The 18,343-nt window shown below is 40.7% G+C and overlaps 1 protein-coding gene and 1 long non-coding RNA gene across 7 annotated transcripts in view; one reads left to right on the forward strand and one right to left on the reverse strand.

The window, feature by feature from the left end:
* LOC123378295 overlaps positions 1-1,594 on the reverse strand; it is a 43,925-nt gene extending 42,331 nt beyond the window's left edge. Inside the window, exon 1 of the long non-coding RNA XR_006582552.1 lies at positions 1,311-1,594. This is a non-coding gene — a long non-coding RNA (uncharacterized LOC123378295). The remainder of the gene's footprint in view (positions 1-1,310) is intronic.
* The window catches only part of NRCAM (neuronal cell adhesion molecule), a 187,432-nt gene that overhangs the window by 51,273 nt on the left and 117,816 nt on the right, over positions 1-18,343 (forward strand). For 4 of the 6 annotated variants that reach the window (XM_045031888.1, XM_045031855.1, XM_045031860.1 and 1 more), the window contains exons 3-4: positions 10,893-10,993; positions 12,909-13,106. In XM_045031888.1, coding sequence (XP_044887823.1) covers positions 13,013-13,106 — 94 coding nt within the window. In that variant the 5' untranslated portion in view covers positions 10,893-10,993; positions 12,909-13,012. Of the gene's footprint in view, positions 1-10,892; positions 10,994-12,908; positions 13,107-18,343 lie in introns of those variants that run through there. The other 2 variants (XM_045031876.1, XM_045031885.1) reach the window with 1 other exon arrangement.

Genomic DNA, 18,343 nt, shown 5'->3' on the forward strand with positions numbered 1-18,343 from the left:
CAGTCTGTTCTTACTGAAAATAGTGTTAACCTGGAGTAACTGCAATAAAGCAACTCTGCGCAAAATCAAAGTTCTGTGCTCAGTGGAGTTACTCTGGATTAGTTCAACTGGTATAATTGAGAACAGAATTTGACCTTTAACATTTGAGTGTCAGCCACTGTACATGGTTTACAATTAGAAATCCTGAATAGTGAAATCCAGCACATCTTTGTCATCTCCCGGTCTCACTTCAAACCGGGAAATAGCTGTCTGTCTGAAGTACCATTATTCTGATTATAATTGGGTTGACTAAACCTATTGATTCATTCTAAAAATAAGGTAATAGTGAGAACATTTTAAAGCATAGCGAAGCATGTGATCAAAACCATTTAAAAATTCTTCTATATATTTTTAGGAAGTGTGTTACTTTACAGTGTTGTTTGTGCAGGAACTTACACACTATAGTATATGGTATATATGTAATAAAGAAAATAAACATGGAATTCCACAATGGTGGTTTTTTTTAAAGTATATGATAAAAAAATAATTTCCAGTAACTTTGATACCAGAAATTACACACAATACAATTTAGAACTACTAGTACAGGGAACTGTATTTACAGTGTTACCTGCATATTTATTTAGAAATGCAGGGCTACAACTTGGGTTAGAAGACAAAAGTTAAGAGTGTGGGGTTTCAATGCTAATGATCAGAATAAAAGCATAATTATGGAACTGTATATTTTCTGATTGTGTTAAACATTGCTATGGTTCAAACTGTACTATACCGGCCTTCTCCAGAGATAGATTCGGAGGGTGATCAAGAAAGTATTCTCTCAGTGTATAATTTAAAAATATTTTAAGATTTTTGAACCTCATTCTTAATCTTTCTTCTGCTTCTATATATCAGTTCTCCAATTTGAAAAATAACAGTGTGCCTATCCATGAGCTACACTTAGCAACACATGCTCCAGGTAGAAGTTTATAATCAATTACTTTGGCAGTAGCATCTGAATAGTCCCAAATGGCATTTTTCTTTGGTTTCTTATATGCAGCAACATTTATCCTCTTCTCTCTTGTGGTGCTAGGGAACTGTATTACCTTTTCACATTATTTTCTTTGGATTCAGTACTTACTATGCATTTTGTGAGAATCTATAGTATATGCTTGGCATAAATGTTATATGATGTGGAAGCAAGTATTTTATAGTAGACAATCCCTTTCCCATCTGTTTGATGAGAAATATACTGATCTTCATTTCAATAACCAAAAAACAGACCACAATAAATTCTGTATGTATGCATAGCCTTGTAGAATAAAATTGAAACATACCCTTCTTGTTCAAGAGCTTGCTTTACAAGGACAATATAGGAGTTCTCATCAAAACAATAACGTATGCAGAAAATATCCTGAGGAAAATAGCAGTCAAGCAAATTAGCATTAAACAGATCTGCTTAGTTGAATTGTGGATCAGTTATCTGTGAATTGGAAGTTCATGTCTGCATCTTTTAAATTATTACATCAAAGTGTAATGTTTCCCCAGGGCTGGATTTAGGGGAGGAAACCCACGTGACCACCTGGGGTGCCAGGATTGGAGGAAGCCAGCTCTGGGTGCTGTTTTTGTTGTTAGCAACAAAAGGGAAAATAGAATGTTTGAAGTAACGTTTCAGGTATTCCATATGTGAATTCATTTTTCACTAGCCTCCTAGAATGTTCTGGATCTTTGTAGAATCTCATGGAACCTTCCAGACTTTCTGAAAACTATAATCAGCCTCATGTGATGACAGAAACAGCAGTGAGAAAAATTGCATACCACAAATTGATCCTAAACTGTGCCGATAGTGATCATACAATTTTGAATAGGCCTGGGCAAAAGTGAGTATATGACGTTTCCAGAAAATAATCAGATGTGACACTTCCAAAGCCATACTGTGAAAGAGTGCTTAAGAATGGTCAGAAACTGAATCGGTATTGGCTAGTTTACTCTAAATCAACTGACAAAATGTTCTATTTTTGTAGCAAAATATTTGACAAAAATGCCAAATCACTGCTTGCACTTTCCAGGTACAATTACTGGCATAACTTAGCTGATGCTCTGATGCAGGATGAAAAGTGACCCAGCCATTTTACAGCCTACTCCAAATGCGTGGGGGCTGAGTCCAGGCTCAAGCTGAATAAATACATAGATGCAGAAAAACAGCACATTATTAATGTAGAAACCCAGCACTGGAGGAATGTGCTCGAGCATCTCATCTTAATCATCCTCTTCCTTGCAAAGAATGATTTGGCTTTCCGGGGCTTGTCAGATAAGTTGGTCTCTGAACATAATGGTAATTTCCTCAGTTTGGTAGAGCTCCTTGGGAAATATGCCGATGTCATGAGTGAGCACCTATGCCGAGTAGTTCGTAAAGAAGCTAGGAACCATTTCTGCAGCAAAACAATTCAAAACAAATTGATTGGCTTTATGGCAAGGAAGGTGCTTGAAAACATAATGATGTGGCTTGGCAAAGCAAAGTAGTACAACGTAATAATGGACTGCACTCCCGACAGTAGTCACAGTGAAAAGATGTCATTTATTACAGTAAGATTTGTTGCAAACGAGGATGGCTGTGTCCAAGTAAAGGAACACTTTATCTGTTTCCGGTCTGTGAACAACTCTACTTGAAAAGGCATAATAGAACTGTTTAGGAATGTATTGAATGAGAAAAAAGTAAAGCTTCAGGACTGCTGTGGTCAAGGCTATGCCAACAGCACGAACATGAAGGGAAGAAGTGGCATCCAGGCAAGGATCCTTGCACTGAATCCAAGAGTTTTCTTCATGCCTTGTGGCTGCCATTCCCTCAACCTGGTTGTGTCAGATGCAGCATCATCTTCTTTAGATTCAGTATCTCTGTTCAGAATACTGCAAAGGATATACATCCTGTTTTCAGCATCAACTATCAGGTGAAAGATCCTCACCAACAATGTTACAAATCTGACCGTGAAGCCACTAAATGACTCTTGCTGGAAAGTTGCATTGACAGCGTTAGGCCAGTAAGGTACCAGGTGACTGAGGTTACGAAGCCCTGATGGAACTGGTGCAGTCAAGTAAAGCCAAGGCTGGAATCCAACACAAGGTGCAAAGCCTGGCAAATCAGATCCCTAATTTCAAATGTCTGGTCTCAATTGTGGTTTGACACGATATCCTGTTCCAAGTAAATTTATAAGCAAGGCATTACAAACTCAGTTGATGAACATTGCAACTGCTACTACTTTGATGAGAAGCTGTCATTATTTTGTTGTGGCCTACAGAGACAACGTAGTGAAGATGCTATCTTTGCGGCCAAAGAAATGGCGGAAACTTTAGGAGTTGAGCTCTATCTTCAAGGAAACTCATATTCATTGGAAGAAGAGACAGCTTGGTTATGAGGGCAGAGGTGAGGTTATGGGAAGCTCAAAAGAAAAATTCAAAAGGGGAGGTTTTTTGCTTGCTCATGACACTGCTCATCCATTGAAGAAAAGTTGGGACAAACAAAGCACAACAAAAAGACTTGGGTTTTTGTGTGTGACCCTAGTAAGCTGCTGGTAGACAGGAAAACACTCTTGAGCAATTGTATGGACCTTCTCTGGAAGCTGACCCCTGGGGAATGTTCGGACATCAGTGATAAAGACCTTAAAGTCAAATTGGACAACATCCATCACATTTTGCCACACTGGAAGCACTCTACACTCCATGTTCTCCGGTTCATTCATGATGCAAAGCTGAAGGACACTTTTCCTAATGTGTGGATAGCATTGAGGATTCTGCTCACGCTGCCAGTCACAGTTGCAAGTGGTGAGCACAGCTTTTCGAAGCTCAGGCTCATTAAAACATATCTTCAATTGACCATGGCCGACAAGACACTGAGGTCGCTTGCTATTCTATCACTTGAAAATGCCATTGGCCTGTCTTTGGATCTCTCTGACACTGTGTTTCAGTTTGTGACTGAACTAAAGGACTAGGGTTAACATTCTAAGGCTGTCACCTACTGTAACACTAGTCCACCTAGTGTTGGTGCACAGTTCAATTTCTTGATGTTAATACATTTCTGTTATTCTTAAAATTAAAAAGTTTCTATAAGCTTAGAGGAAATGATTTTTTTTATTTGCTTATATATGGCATGACTAGATACAGATTTGCAGATTGTAGCATGCAAATTTATCCTCTTATATGATAGGGATAAATCGTGCATACAAATTGTGCATCAAAATCGTGAAAATGGTGATTAATACAATAAAAAATAAGGTATTCAAAAGTTTAACAAATGAAGGGGGTGCCAAAGATGTTCCTCACTGGGGCACATTTGGTCTAGGGCCAGCCCTGTGTTTACCTAGATAATATTTATATACTTCTGGATAAGTATGGATAGTTTATTTTTGTCTACGTAAAGCACAGCATTTGCTGCTTCTCACACACACACGCACGCGCCATGGGAAAAGTAAGTTAGAGACGAGAGTGGATTTACCTCTTGATGAATAAATGAATCCTTTTTTACCCTAAAGCTTTGAATTAATAACTTGTGGAAAAAGGCTCACTCAGACAGATCATAGTAATTGGCATTGTCCTGGCATTGAGCTGCTTGATGATGTTGCACCTAAAACTGTATCATTCTAATGGTTTTAAATGACCTTCTCTGATTTTTGAAAACAGAAAATACCATATAAACTAAGTTTAAAATAAGCTTTAATTGAAAGGGAAGCACATTGGGAAAGGATGTTAGCATTTTCTCATTTAGAGGGATTAGTTTGTGATAATGATATTTTAAAAATTCCATTAGATGTGCAAGATTAACATGTCAGAGAATTAAGCTTTGGTTTTATTTTTGATATGTTAAAATATAGGCCTGTTAATCCTTTCAAATTGCTCAAGTCAGAGAAAATATCCACATTTACCTGGGTATGAAACACGTATAAAAATAAACTCATTCATATTTTGGAATTTTTTCTTTCTTTTATAATGTAGATTCAAATAAATGACTGGGAGGAGGGAATTAAGGAATGAAACCAATTTTGTTATTTTGATGCAAGTTTGTGTGTTGACCTTTCCTTAGACTGTAAGTTCTTTGGCGCAGGCACTGTCACTTACCATAAGTCTGCACAGTGCATAATACAATAGGGCTGTGACCTGTTTGTAAACCTGTAGGTACTAATGTGATATGCATGCTTAATACACCTCTACCTCGATATAACGCAACCCGATACAACACGAATTCGGATATAATGCGGTAAAGCAGTGCTCTGAGGGGGCGAGGCTGCGCACTCTGGTGGATCAAAGCAAGTTCAATATAACGTGGTTTCACCTATAATGCGATAAGAGGACAGCATTATATCGAGGTAGAGGTGTATTAACAACATTCTTTTATCACCTAATCCTGTTGCTTCTTCCTGTACAATATCTCCATTATCCATCTTTTTCTTTCTAGTCCTAGAACTAAAATCTAAATCAAAGTATTAGTCATCTATCATCTAAACTATTGCAACTTGTTCATTGTGGATCTCCCAGATTATGTCCTTGTTCCTCTCTGGTCTGTCAAGAACATTGCTGCAAATATAGTTTTTCTGTCCACAGCTCTGATCCCATTGCTTCTTTCTTTGAATCTATTAACTCCCTCTCACTTTCCACATCAAGTTTTAGCTTGTATTCTCCACTGTTAAGGCTCTAAACATCTCTACAATGCCTCTTTCTTCTGTTCTGCCCTCACCCCTGTAACTCATAAAAGATACCATTCCCTTTGTATTTTCTCCCCCTCTTATCTCCATCTCTTCATCCAAGCTGTCCCCTACAGCTAGAATAGTCTATCCATCCTGCTGTTGCAACTATGCACCCTCTCCTCTATCAGGGCCAATCTGCCACCTAATGAAGGGCTGCTAATTATTTTTTTATTCTATTTTATTTTATTTTAAACACCACACAAAGCATATAGACCACTCTGTGCTCTATCCACCCCAGGGAGCAAGGAGAAAATCTGGCAGTTCAGCAAGGAGAAGGTTGCTCTGTGTTTGAATTATTGTTTGTTTGGTTCCTTTGTAAGATCCTCATGGCAGGCAGGCTCTTCTACATTCTCTAGTGCCAAGCAGATAGTCAGTACTCAACACAATAACATGAATGGGCAATGAAGTGCCTTTGTTGTTAGCAGTTCATTGTTCTGAGACAAATATGGTTATTTTGTTTTCAGCTTTCTGTCTGCATTTGCACCATTTGTGCTCTCTCTTTGCTCTGTTGCACATGCTGAATGTTTTTCTCTGTCTAGATTTGCAGAAATCTGGAAGACTTTACTTTGCACTTTATGATTTAAAAAACGGAAAGAATTAACAGTAATTCCCCCACTTCCAGTGTCCTTTTCTACGCAGTACCTGAGACCACCAAAAGCAGACAATCCCCATTGAGGCATACTAAACCATTCTTTCTTACACCCACCCTTTTATCTTCTCATCACTCATTGCTCCACTGCCAGTTATGTACAGAAGGTGTTCATGTTTATCACCATAGTGTAATCTTTCCTTCAAGCAAAGGTACAACAGTTAGTTATAAAGTTCCAGAGACCTATTGTGGTGTCACAAGTTACCGGACATCCTTGAAAACATGCATCTACATGCTTCTCAGGAGCGTAATCTGACCTGGGGTCTAGTTAGTGAACCTGTCATGGCTTGGACATCTGTTCACAAGTATTTCTCCTCATATCTTTCCTAACTGTGCAGTGGCAGTATGACTAGTCTCATTTGTTAAAGTGGAGACGGACTTGATTTACAAGCTTGTTCACTCTCCATTGTAACCAATATTAGAATGAAATGTTGAGAATCCCTGTTCAAAGTCACTTGTCTCTCCCCATTCATACCGCAGGAGCCTAGGCATTTAATTCAGGCTTTGGTGATCACAGTGTTCCTGTGATTTTCTAAGCACCTGAAAGTTAGGTACCATGATGTTCAGCATCATCTTTGTTTTAGGTACTTTTGAAATTTTTACCCTAGTCCAAAAAATTACTGAAACAATGGTATCATGTGGCTGCCTGTGTATTATATATCAATTACTTTTAGAACAAGCATGCTTAGTTTACAAGTAAAAATACTATTTTCCTAACTACCAGTCTTGAGAGTCAGGCTGTGTTTTTCCCTCCTTCCCCATCTGTAAGAAATACTAAATTATGTCTCACTTACACATGTGCAAGTTGTGTTCTCAGTGTCACCAAATGCATTGTCATTGCCTTCTATAGATTTGTATTGGTGGAATCAACTGAAACTTCGTAAGCAATTCTTTGACACACAAGAAGGAGCATACTTTCTTGAGTTGTCCAGACTCTGCAGAACTAACCAAAGTAAAAAGCAGTATTATTTTTATCACAAAGGTCAGCAGAGATGACTGAATATACAGATAGGTGAGAGAGCGCAAAGCTGCTTAGTAAAAAGGTGCTACTTTTACATAGTCACTTTTCAGAGTAGGCCTGCAGAGACTCTTGGGAGGACAGGAAAAACAAACTAAAAGCTTTTGGCTCTTGACACCACTTGTGCCTGATCTGTCAGTGTGGAGCCCAATTGTTTCCCCTGGTCTCCAACTCCATGCAGAAATACCCAGAGGAGAGAGGCGGTCTTTTGAAAATTCTGCAAGAGCCACCTTGTGGAGTTTCTTCAGTCTTGCCTTGAAACCATACCAACAGTTACACTTGGGCAACCCAATCCTGTAATTACCTCCAGGCAGGTGGAAGCCCGGCACCTGTGTAGACAGAGCTCCATTGAGTTTGCTCTGTATTGGTCCAGAGTGCTCAGCCTATTGCAGGAGTGAGCCCACGGAGAAGAGAGTAAATTACAGGAAAAGCTATGTTATCCAGCACTTTACAAACAGAAAAGAGAGAAACCGGCATTTCAGGAGAGGGTGCGGGGCGCGGGCTCTGGGAGGGAGTTTGGGTTTGGGAGGGGGCGTGGGGCAGGGAATTAGGGTGTGGGAGGGGTTTCAGGGTGCCAGATCCAGGCAGTGCTCACCTTGGACAGCTCCCCTCAAGTGACAACATGTATGGAGTGGCGCAGCCAGGTGGCTCTGCACACTGCCTCTGCCTGCAGGCGCCGCTCCCGCAGCTCCCATTGGTTGTGGTCAGTACTCCAAGGTGGAGGAATGGTCTCAGGGGCTCAGTGTGCTGCCCCCCGTCCCAGGCGTTGGCTCCACAGCTCCCATTGGTCGGGGACTATGCCCCGCACCCCCTCCTGTGCCCCGACCCCCAGCCCTGAGCCCCCTCCCGCACCCAAACTCCCTCTCTCTTAATTAACCGAAATTTTTGACTTACCAACACCTCCTATTCGCCCAACATGCCTGATAACAAAGCTTTTCCTCTATGTTGTCGCAATCAGAGTTGTCAGTTACAACAGAATGATACAGAACACAAACAGAATGGGCATATAGATAATAAAAAAAAATTTTAATTATTATTTTACCCTTATATTATAGTAGCCCCTAGAAGCAGTCAGATCAGGTCCATTGTGCTGGGGGCTGTACAAATCTATAGTAAATGACAGTCCCTGCCTCAAAGAACTTGCATTCTAAAGGAAAATAATGTTTTCATCATTGCTGTGAAGGAAGTGGTAAGTGAAATGTTTATGTATATTTCTGTGACTTGTTCATTATGAATAAGACTATTTTCTTGAGACTTCAACACAGAGATGTACAGCTTGCAATGGTTTTTGAGTTCTATGATGTTTTGTGATTTTTTTTTATTCTGTTAATGCTAATTTTATGGTTTTAACTGCAATGATAAAGACAATGTAACTATTGTTCATACTGAAAAGCATAATTTGGAGGAAGCATAATAGTTCTAGAAACACGTCAATATTTGTATGACTTATAGTAAGTTATGCAGTTTATATCTTATCAATTTATTATAATATACGTGTTTTACAGTAAAACTTAAGAGGCCGCAACTAAGACTAGGTCTCGACTGTGCTAGGTATTGTATAAAAACACAGTGGGTAACAGTTCCTGCCTGGAGTGCATATATCTAAACTGACAAGACCGACAAAAGGTGGGATGGCACAGAGGCCTAGCGAGGTGAAGTGGCTTGCCCAAAGTCACTCACTGAGTTACTGGCAGGTCTCCTGAATCCCAATCCAGTGGAACCATGCTGTCCTCCATAAAAATATATATGTTGTCTAAATGGCATGAATATTATTATTAATATCCTGTCAATAATGGCTTAAATAGTCATCAGATTCAGTTATCTGGTTCTATTTGCTTGTAAGATTTTGGATTACAATAATTGTTTCTAACTGGAATTTTTTATTTTAGCTTTATCATTTCAATACTAGGTAATATTAAATGTTACATTTCTTTAAGATATAGACTTGTTTTTAAAAAAGCTATATGTCATAAAAAGTATATTTCCTATTAAAAATTCTGATGGTTTCATAATCGTTGTGTAAAACACAGAAAAAAACCCTGCAAAGATCTGGACTTGACTGATAAGGGAGTTGCTATAATCACAAAAGAGAATATTTTGATTAAACTTTTTTTCCCCAGAAAATATTGTGTTTGATATAAAATGAATATTTATAACGTATAAGCTTTTTATGTACAAATCATTGAATGCTTCTATTTATTAACTCTCTTTTCCCTCATGTGGAAATGTTTTTCTTCATTGTTTCCCTGCGAACCTATATACTGCTGCTCAAAACAGATGAATTTCCCTGAAAAAGCTTCATTGTCCTCTATAGTAAAATATTAATCTACTTGTCTATGTGAAGAATCCAGATATTAGACTGAGGAGGGAAGGGAAAAGTTTCATACTCTATCAGTTTACTTGTAATTTTGCTTGGATTTATAGTGTCTGAGCCTGATCTCCAGTATTCATAAGTACATGTAATAGATTGCACATTTTCCTAAACCCATTATTTTTTTTTATTATTCCTTTCTTGCAGTGTCACAGTCTTTCCACATGTTTAACTTTACATTTGACTCTAATGTGAATACTCTAGAACAGGGGTGGGCAAACGTTTTGGCCTAAGGGCCACATTGGGGTTCCGAAAGTGTATGGAGGGCTGGGTAGGGAAGGCTGTGCCTCCCCAAACAGCCTGGCCCCTGGCCCCCCTATCCTGCTCACTGTCCCCTGACTGTCCCGACCCCTATCCACACACACCCCCACCCCCTGACAGACCCCCCCGGGACTCCAATGTCTATCCAACCGCCCCCTGTCCCCTGACTTCCCCCCAGAACTCCCTGCCCCTAATCCAGCACCCCCAGCCCCTTACCATGCCTCTCAGAGCACTAGGATTGGCAGCCACACTGCCCGGCCGGAGCCAGCCACACCGCCATGCAGTCTAGAGCATCAGGGCAGGCCGGCGGCTCTCACAGCCCCTCCACCCAGCAAGAGCTCGCAGCACCGCCACCCAGAGAGCTGGTGGCACAGTGAGCTGAGGCTGCAGGGAAGGGGGGAGGCAGCAAGGGAGGGGCCAGAGACTAGCCTCCCCGGCCGGGATCTCAAGTGCTGGGAAGGATGGTCCCTCGGGCCGCAGTTTGCCAACCTCTGCTCTAGAATGATGTAAACAGATGGGGCTGTTTGTGTGATGTTATGTGCATATTTGTACATCAAAACTATATTGGCCAGTCAGCAATGTATTGCACACATCAGACATTCTCCTAAAGAGATGGCACAGCAACTGCATTTCCTGGGAGATCAGGGGTGCATCGTGCCTATTCAGCACAGGACTACATTGGAGGTGGTGTGTGGCTGCCCCACCCCAATAGCATCTATGGGAGGCATTGAGTCTCTTTGGTTAGATGGGGACTTGTTCCATTAAACAATGACGTGTCCTTTCAAATATAACCTCCAGTTTACCCCTTCCTTATATGTGCTCATCCTCCCAGCCCCCACCCCTCCTTTCAAAGGGATTATTTGCTTTCTTCTTTTCTTTTCCCAGGTGAAGCTACCCAGATACTTGAAGCCTTGTGAGCAGGTGGCTTCCTGGGAACCATCACTGTGTGCTGTGCCAATACCCAGTGCTCTGCTCCTGAGCCATTGGTGCGTCCAGACCCCTTACTCTAGTCCTGTTCTCCAAATGTAATTATGTCTGTCTTTAAAAGGAACAGTCATTTCCCCCTTGATTTTAAAGATTATTCTTTTTTTCTAAGCATATTTTAAAAAAACGTTCAGCTCTTAAATTGTATTTTGCTTGCTTCGTATGTCTCCCTTAACCCATGTTTAACATACACAGAGCTTAGAGTTTCAGCTCACTCACAACTAACATGTCAGCAAGAAATACAGGAAATGCCACCATAAGTTAGTTTTAGTGGTGTATATATAAAATCTTTTATATAATCTGAAAGTCTATTGAATGGCTCCTGAAGCAGCTGTTCCTGCCAAATTTTACTATGAAAGATTGTTTTCATGTGTTTTCTTGTGAAAGATCTAGGTTGGAGACACTGGTTTATGAGATATTTGATAAAAAGGTTAAGGGAAAAGGTAATTTGTTGTACAAAAACTGGAGATCTGAAATTGAACCATTTATACCAGGGGTCCGAAGCTACATTGCCTCTGTGGGTCTTGGTGGCTTACAGATGATGATGGAGTTCTCAACCCATTAAAGTCAACTGTAGATTAGAACCACGACAGTAGATTAGAACCAGGACTTGAATTTAGATAAAAAGGAGCCACTGTAGTTCTTGGAGCATGGGTTTGAGGTGATCCCATCAATCTTTGTTGCCGGAGAGGTGGACTACTAAGAAGGACTGAGGATATTTTTAAAGGACAGTTTCCACTGGACCTTCATTGCCACCACCATGTCAATGACCATCATAAGAAAAGGGGGTTTGGAAACTGGGCATTAATTGGTGAGGTTGTACACACTTAGGCCTGGGGGGTTCGAACACTACACACTAGCAGGGGGGTTCGAACTAAGATATACAACTTCAGCTACGCTATTCACGTAGCTGAAGTCAAAGTATCTTAGTTCGACTTACCTGGCCGTCCTCACGGTGGTGAGTCGACCGTCATGGCTCCTCCGTCGACTCCGCTTACTCCTCCTGCCATGTTGGAGTATGGGCATCAATCGCCGATACATCGAACACTACCCGCCAATCTAGCGGGTAGTATAGAAGTACCCTTAGTGTAGACTTCTTCAAAACTAGCTGGAGTGCTGAGGGTTTGTCTTCCTTGGAGGAGATATTGATGCTTTCAGTTAATAAAGGGACCAGTTAATAAAGGGTGCTAGCATCCACCAGTAATGAGGAACAACCATCAGGTTCATATATCATGAGTAAGGCTAAGATTTTCTCATGGTTGTTTTTAGTAGAAGTCACAGACATGTCACTGGCAATAAACAAAAATTCACGGAAGCTGTGACCTGTCTGTGACTTTTAATGCTGCGGCTCCATGGTTTGCCCCCGCCACTGTGGAGGCTAGGAGCTGTGGGGTTCCCCCTCTGCCTGTAGCAGCTGGAAGCTGCAGGCACCCCCCGCCTCGTGCCCACGGTGGCTTGGAGCTGCAGTATGATTATATTTCCCAAAGAGAAAATGGGACACCTCGAGCCACTTGCCTGAGGCATCCCCCTGTGCGAGGCTGTCAGCCGTCGCTGGAACCCTGAGTAGGGCCCCCTCAGGAGTCTGTCACCTGTCGCTTGCAGGGGGCCCCTTGTCGCTGCTGTCGCCTGTTACTGGAATCCTGCCAAGGCCCCACTGGCTCCCAGCTCCAGAGTCCCGCAGCCCCTGGGGTTGAAGCAGAGACTTCCATGACCTCCATGACATAAACATAGCCTTAATCATGAGCTAAGTCTTCCTTGTAGCTTTTAGGTTTGCTTTGATGAGTGGCTTAAATTTCACTAAGGCCGAAAGATTGGGCATTGTTCTTAGTCCTAAGTATAATATATGAATTAATTCTCTACTGATGAAACTTCTCTGTAGTATTGTTACATCATTATTCTCTTATTCTTCTCTTCCAGCTTTCTTGGTTACATTTACATAACTATTCCAACATCTAGTTTGGTAAGAAGAAAAGAAAGTTGGGCTTGTTTGTCTCAGTGGGATTTAACTAATCCACCTTAAAATGATGATGACAAAAAAGACCATATCTGCAAGCAGAGCTTTCCTGATTCTCTTTCTGTGCCAGATGATTACTGCATTGGAAGTACCTCTTGATCGTAAGTATTAACTTGTGAAATAAGCATGTTATAATGGAAGATAATGACAACATCTAAAACCAAACGCTGAGAATGTATTAGCAAATGATGGAGAATCTATGTATCAAAACATTTTAATCATTAAGTGTTTACTTTCAATTTATAATGTTTTAAAAGAACTGTACAAATAAAATGGCTTACATAATTAGCCTGAGAATGGCTGATGGAAGATTTCCATAATTATGACAAACTTCTAAAAGTATCTATTATAGGCCGCGCTGGTGGCCCAACAATTCCCATTATAAGACCCTGTCTTCAGTAGTTTATAACTTTGCCAAACTTTGACCATTTTGGCTGAAATTTTCCTTTCCATGTTCAATGCCTGGTGTCTGCCTTAGGTTGGATTTTTTGGAAAATTTCAACCAAAACAGTTCAGTCATTTTCAGGAACAGGCTAGAGAAAAATACATTGTTTCTCCCATGGATCATTCCAGGAAGGAGGTCCAGGCCCAGGACTGGCAAAGGTAATTAAGAGCCTTAGGCAGCGTAGGGGGACAGCTCCCCCAGGGCCAATCCTCCCCTTCTCCCTGTTTGCAGGTGGGGGGGTCGGGGTGCAACAAGGGAGGACCAGGGGGCTCAGATCTCCCCCATTTGGCGATAGACAGAGAGGTGTGGAAAGCCGGCGGGGAGGAGGTCCTGGTTTCTTCAGGGAGATGGGAGTGAGATGAGAGGGTAGTGGGGGAGAAAGAGCTGCAAGCAACCTCCTTAATTCCTACCTATTTTTTTTCATAAATATCTCAAGGTTAGCATCTCTGCCCCAGGCTACCTGGCGCTCCCGGGAGCAGAATGCTTGACTTTGCGACCTTAATAATGTTCTTTTCACAAAGGGGTGTGTGCGTGTGTGTGTGTGTTTAATACTAAAAATAAACTACATAAAAGTAAAAGTATCAATTCACTAAAGAGACCTAATTCAATGAAGATCTCTGCTCAATGTGTAGATGCAGTCAAAACAGCAAACAAGATGGTACAATATATAAAGAATAGGATGGAGAATAATACATAAAATATTATAATGCCGTTGTAGAAATCAGTGGTGCAGCTTTATCCACAGTACTGTGCAGTACTGTTCATGCCATCTCACCTGGGTATTTCAGAATTATAGAGGGTTCAGAAATAGGTAATGAAAATGGTTAGGGACATGAGAACCTTCTTACATGCTGAGATATGTTTACCTTAGAAAGAAAACAAATAAGAAGGGGCATAATACAACTATATAAAATAATGAATGGTACAAAGAAAGTAGATCTGGAGCTTCTGTTCTCCCTGTCTCCTAACATGCACAAGGAGATGTTCAATTAAATTAAAAAATGGCAAATTCAAAAGTGATAAAAGGAAATACTGTTTACTCCTGGGGCATTCTGCGCCAAAAAATTGAAAATTCTTCACGCAATATTTCAAAACAATGCAAATTTTATTTGTCAAAATAACACTACATGATCATACCAGTTTCAATTATTTTGGTAATTTATTTCATGTATGTTTCATTTATTTCAGCAATACAGACACACACACACTAAAATTCCCCCAGGAGTAGAGAGTTAAAGAACCCCCTATGAAAACCCAGTTCCTGTTTCTCTGCCCCCTTTCCTCCCTCCAGAGCCCATCCGGGGGCCAGACACCCAAAGGCCCCCCACCCCGAGCCCAGCCATGGTACCCTTCCAGCCAATACACCCAAACCTCTCCCTTGCAGAGCCCAGTTGCAGCCCCCCCCCTTGCCCAGACACCCCTCCCAGAGCCCAGACATCCACCCTCTCTCCCTCCCAGAGCCAAGCCATGGCTCCCCCAGTCCAGACACCCTCCTCAGAGCCCAGGGATCCAGAGGGAGAAATAGCCTGATGCTTGGTCCCAGGCTTGCATGGAGCTTCCTGCATGCTGCTTTCTCCTTCCCTAAGGGTGTGCTGATAACTCCAGCTGCCAGGAACCCTCTAGCTCCCTCCCCCTCCCCCCAGCAGTGTCTTCTATGTGTGAGCTGGGATCTGTCTGGACTAGTGACCCCTAGTGGTGGCCCGCAGCACTGAAGCCCATTTCTGTGGGGGAAAGGAAATTCTGTGTTCACAATGTTAATTTCTGCAAAATTCTGCATTGTGCAATGGCACAGAATTCCCCCAGGAGTAATTGTTCCACATATGCTACACCAAGGGTTATATGGGCAATTTGCTGGGAGTCTGAGGTAGATTCCTAATTGGTGTAAAACAGCCCCCTTCATCTTCGAGCTAGTGGTGTAGCCTGCAGGGACTAAAAGGCCAAAAGGTAGTTCTGCAACTTTATTCAGGGCATTCAAGGCGTCTGGCTGCACTTCCATTTTGAAGATCAGTATGGTTATGGGCCATGTTTCAGAATTCTGAGCCACAAGTTCCCCCTTAGGTGCTATGCCTGTCTTAAACCAGTTGTCTGAAAGGACAGTTCAGGACCACGGATAACAGGGATTAATACATGAGCAAATTCACGGATGTCTCTAATCTGCATGGTTTCCTTTACCCCAGTGTTGTCTGTAATAAACAGTTATCTACTCTAATGATCTTGGGGTTCATTAAACAACAAACCAGTGAATGAGAAAGGAATAAAACTTTTAATAAAACAAACTAGAGAGATTCTGTGGTGAACTGCTGTACACAGCTACATAATGTTCTCAGTGCCAGCTTCCAGCGCACATCTCTAAATTCCTATGTTCATAATACTGTCCCTTATGAGGGAGCGTCTCTAAATTATAATCTTCCACAAACATATGTCTACATCCGCTACTGTAAATGCTTGTTTTTCTTTAATAACAATACACCTAAATTGCAAGCATTTTGGGTTTTTCCCTACACATTTCCCAAATATTTCAAACTAATGACCTTCGTTTCTATAACAAGATCAATATATCTAAATGAGACTGGACTTGTAAATGCCCTTACAGCACTACATTACTAAACTGCTGTTCTGTGATTTTTAAAGCATGAGGTACAAATAAAAAGAAAAGTAATTCAAGCCCCTTCTTAGGTTTGAAATGTATATAGTTTATTTGAATGATTTTAATGTGCCCATCACAGTGGTATCTGGGCGCATGAAAAACCGTAAAAGCAATGCTTTAGATAGATTAACCTGCCTTCAATAGACAGCACAAATGGCCCTCTTACCTATACCATGCCAGCTCTTAACAAGAAAGAAGTATGCCCTCCTACCTTGACCTCAGTAATTCTGTCTGAGTATATAATATAGAGGCAGAGATTTTTCAGCTGATACAGATAAATATCCAGTAACAAAGAAAATAAAGAATCTGAACAAATGTCTGTAGCTAAATTATTGTTTTTATAAATAATGGTAAAAACAATCAGAAAATTCTTAATTATCTCAGTGTGACCAAGGGATGATCAACAGTGTAGGTAATGAAAGGTTGTTTTAGTCTTTTCACTCTCTGAAATATTATTGAATATGGGGCCATATGCAAAGTAACTGGTATGAAGATGAGATCATATAGTGTAGCATGTGACAGGGAAGATTAATTGTACTTTTCAGTTATTTTTCAAATTGAAATTAATTGCATGTCTGTGGACTAGAGTTAGATGCTTTTGTGTTTGTAAGAGTTATTTTAGCTTTAAGCATTTCCTTTGTATATCCATATGGTCATATGGGTAGATAGATTTTGGCTGCAGCACAAGGGCAATGCACTCTATTAATTCTGATTTCCTGCCTCCTCAATACTTCCAAATCAATGTTCTATGTTCTTTTTAGGTCAATGCCACATACCATGGTTGCCATTAAAAAGTGAGCATTTCAGAGCAGTTTCCTATACAGTGGAATCTGAGATACTGTAGTATTTCCTGACACAATGGGAAATGTTTTTAGTATTTCAGATATTACTGTGTGGCAACTGTTGATAAATGTTCTCTTTATAGATGATCACGTATATGTCAGAGATACTTACCTTCCCTCTCTTCTTACTAACAAATGATTCTCTTTAATCTTTGTTTGCCCATTCACCTGCTGATTCTGATGGGGGGAAAAAGCAATACTTCTCAAAGAATGTAAGTTTCTGTCCAAAAAAAATAGATAGTGAAAAATAAAATGTGTGCTGCTTAAAATTAATACTATTTTGTTGAGCACTAAGTGTAAAATCCAAATAATGTGGAGCTGGTATTTGTTCACAGTTGTGTTTGCTGTGGCAAAATGTTTTGTGCATGCAGTGTTAAGAAAACACTATTGTATATATGTCAGCTTGAAGGTATTTTTATAAAATAAAACATTTAAACACAATTTGATTTTACTTTACCTGAACAGTAAGAGTCTTACAATTTTTTTTAAAAAGCAATTTGCTATTGCTACTTTCAGGAGTAAACACATTTGGTGAAACTAAATTCATTGAGAGATGTCCATGCATAAGGCAGGGACAGTATGACCCACTCATTTTTTTATATCTCTGAAGGTGAGAAAATTTTTATTTCTTTTTAAACAGTGCATACAGTGAATTAACTAGGTCCAGTCTTTCTTCAGGATGCACTAACACGGCCATTGTGCCCATCTTGAGTCCAGTGAGTTAAGTACAATGGGACTCCCCATAGGTTTCAATGTTTTCAGGTCTTGATGCTGGATTGAGGTCTTACATGTGCATCAGGTGCTATCAATATACTGTATTATAAAAGTGCTCAAATTGTACCCCTTTTCAGACAGCACTTTTGCCATCTTAGAACATTGGATGTACTGGTCCTGAGAACTGTTCCTCAGAGGGGAAAAAAACTAGCCTCTGACTGCTTCTCTGCAGGAACATGTGAAGAGTCATCACCCTGGGAAGAAAACCTCCCAATCACTTTCCTGTGTACAGCGAGGTAGGAAAGGAGATGCTAACCCTGAAGGACCTGTTCTGTTCTATTTAGGGTATTATACCGTGCCATGTTGCCATGGTATTTGAACATGTCCACCTTGCTATTCCAGGAAATGGGGATGTGCAACTCCCACTGCAGCCCACTGGGAAGTATATCCTGGAACCGTTGGCCCCTTGTGAAACCATTTCTCTTTCTCTTTTCAAGATATGTATTAGCTAGTCAAATAGAGACATATGCATTTGCAATGAGTTAATGAAAAATTTCCAAAATTTGTAAAAAAGATTGGCTCTCAGAATTTCAGTATCTTCCTGTTAGTGTGACAGGGCCCAGTACTGTGAGGCACTTGAGCACCTCCTGTGAGATGCTGTGCACTCTCAACTCCCATTGTTAAGATCAG

The sequence above is a fragment of the Mauremys mutica genome, chromosome 1, assembly GCF_020497125.1.
Source record: "Mauremys mutica isolate MM-2020 ecotype Southern chromosome 1, ASM2049712v1, whole genome shotgun sequence".
Classification (NCBI taxonomy): domain Eukaryota; kingdom Metazoa; phylum Chordata; order Testudines; family Geoemydidae; genus Mauremys; species Mauremys mutica.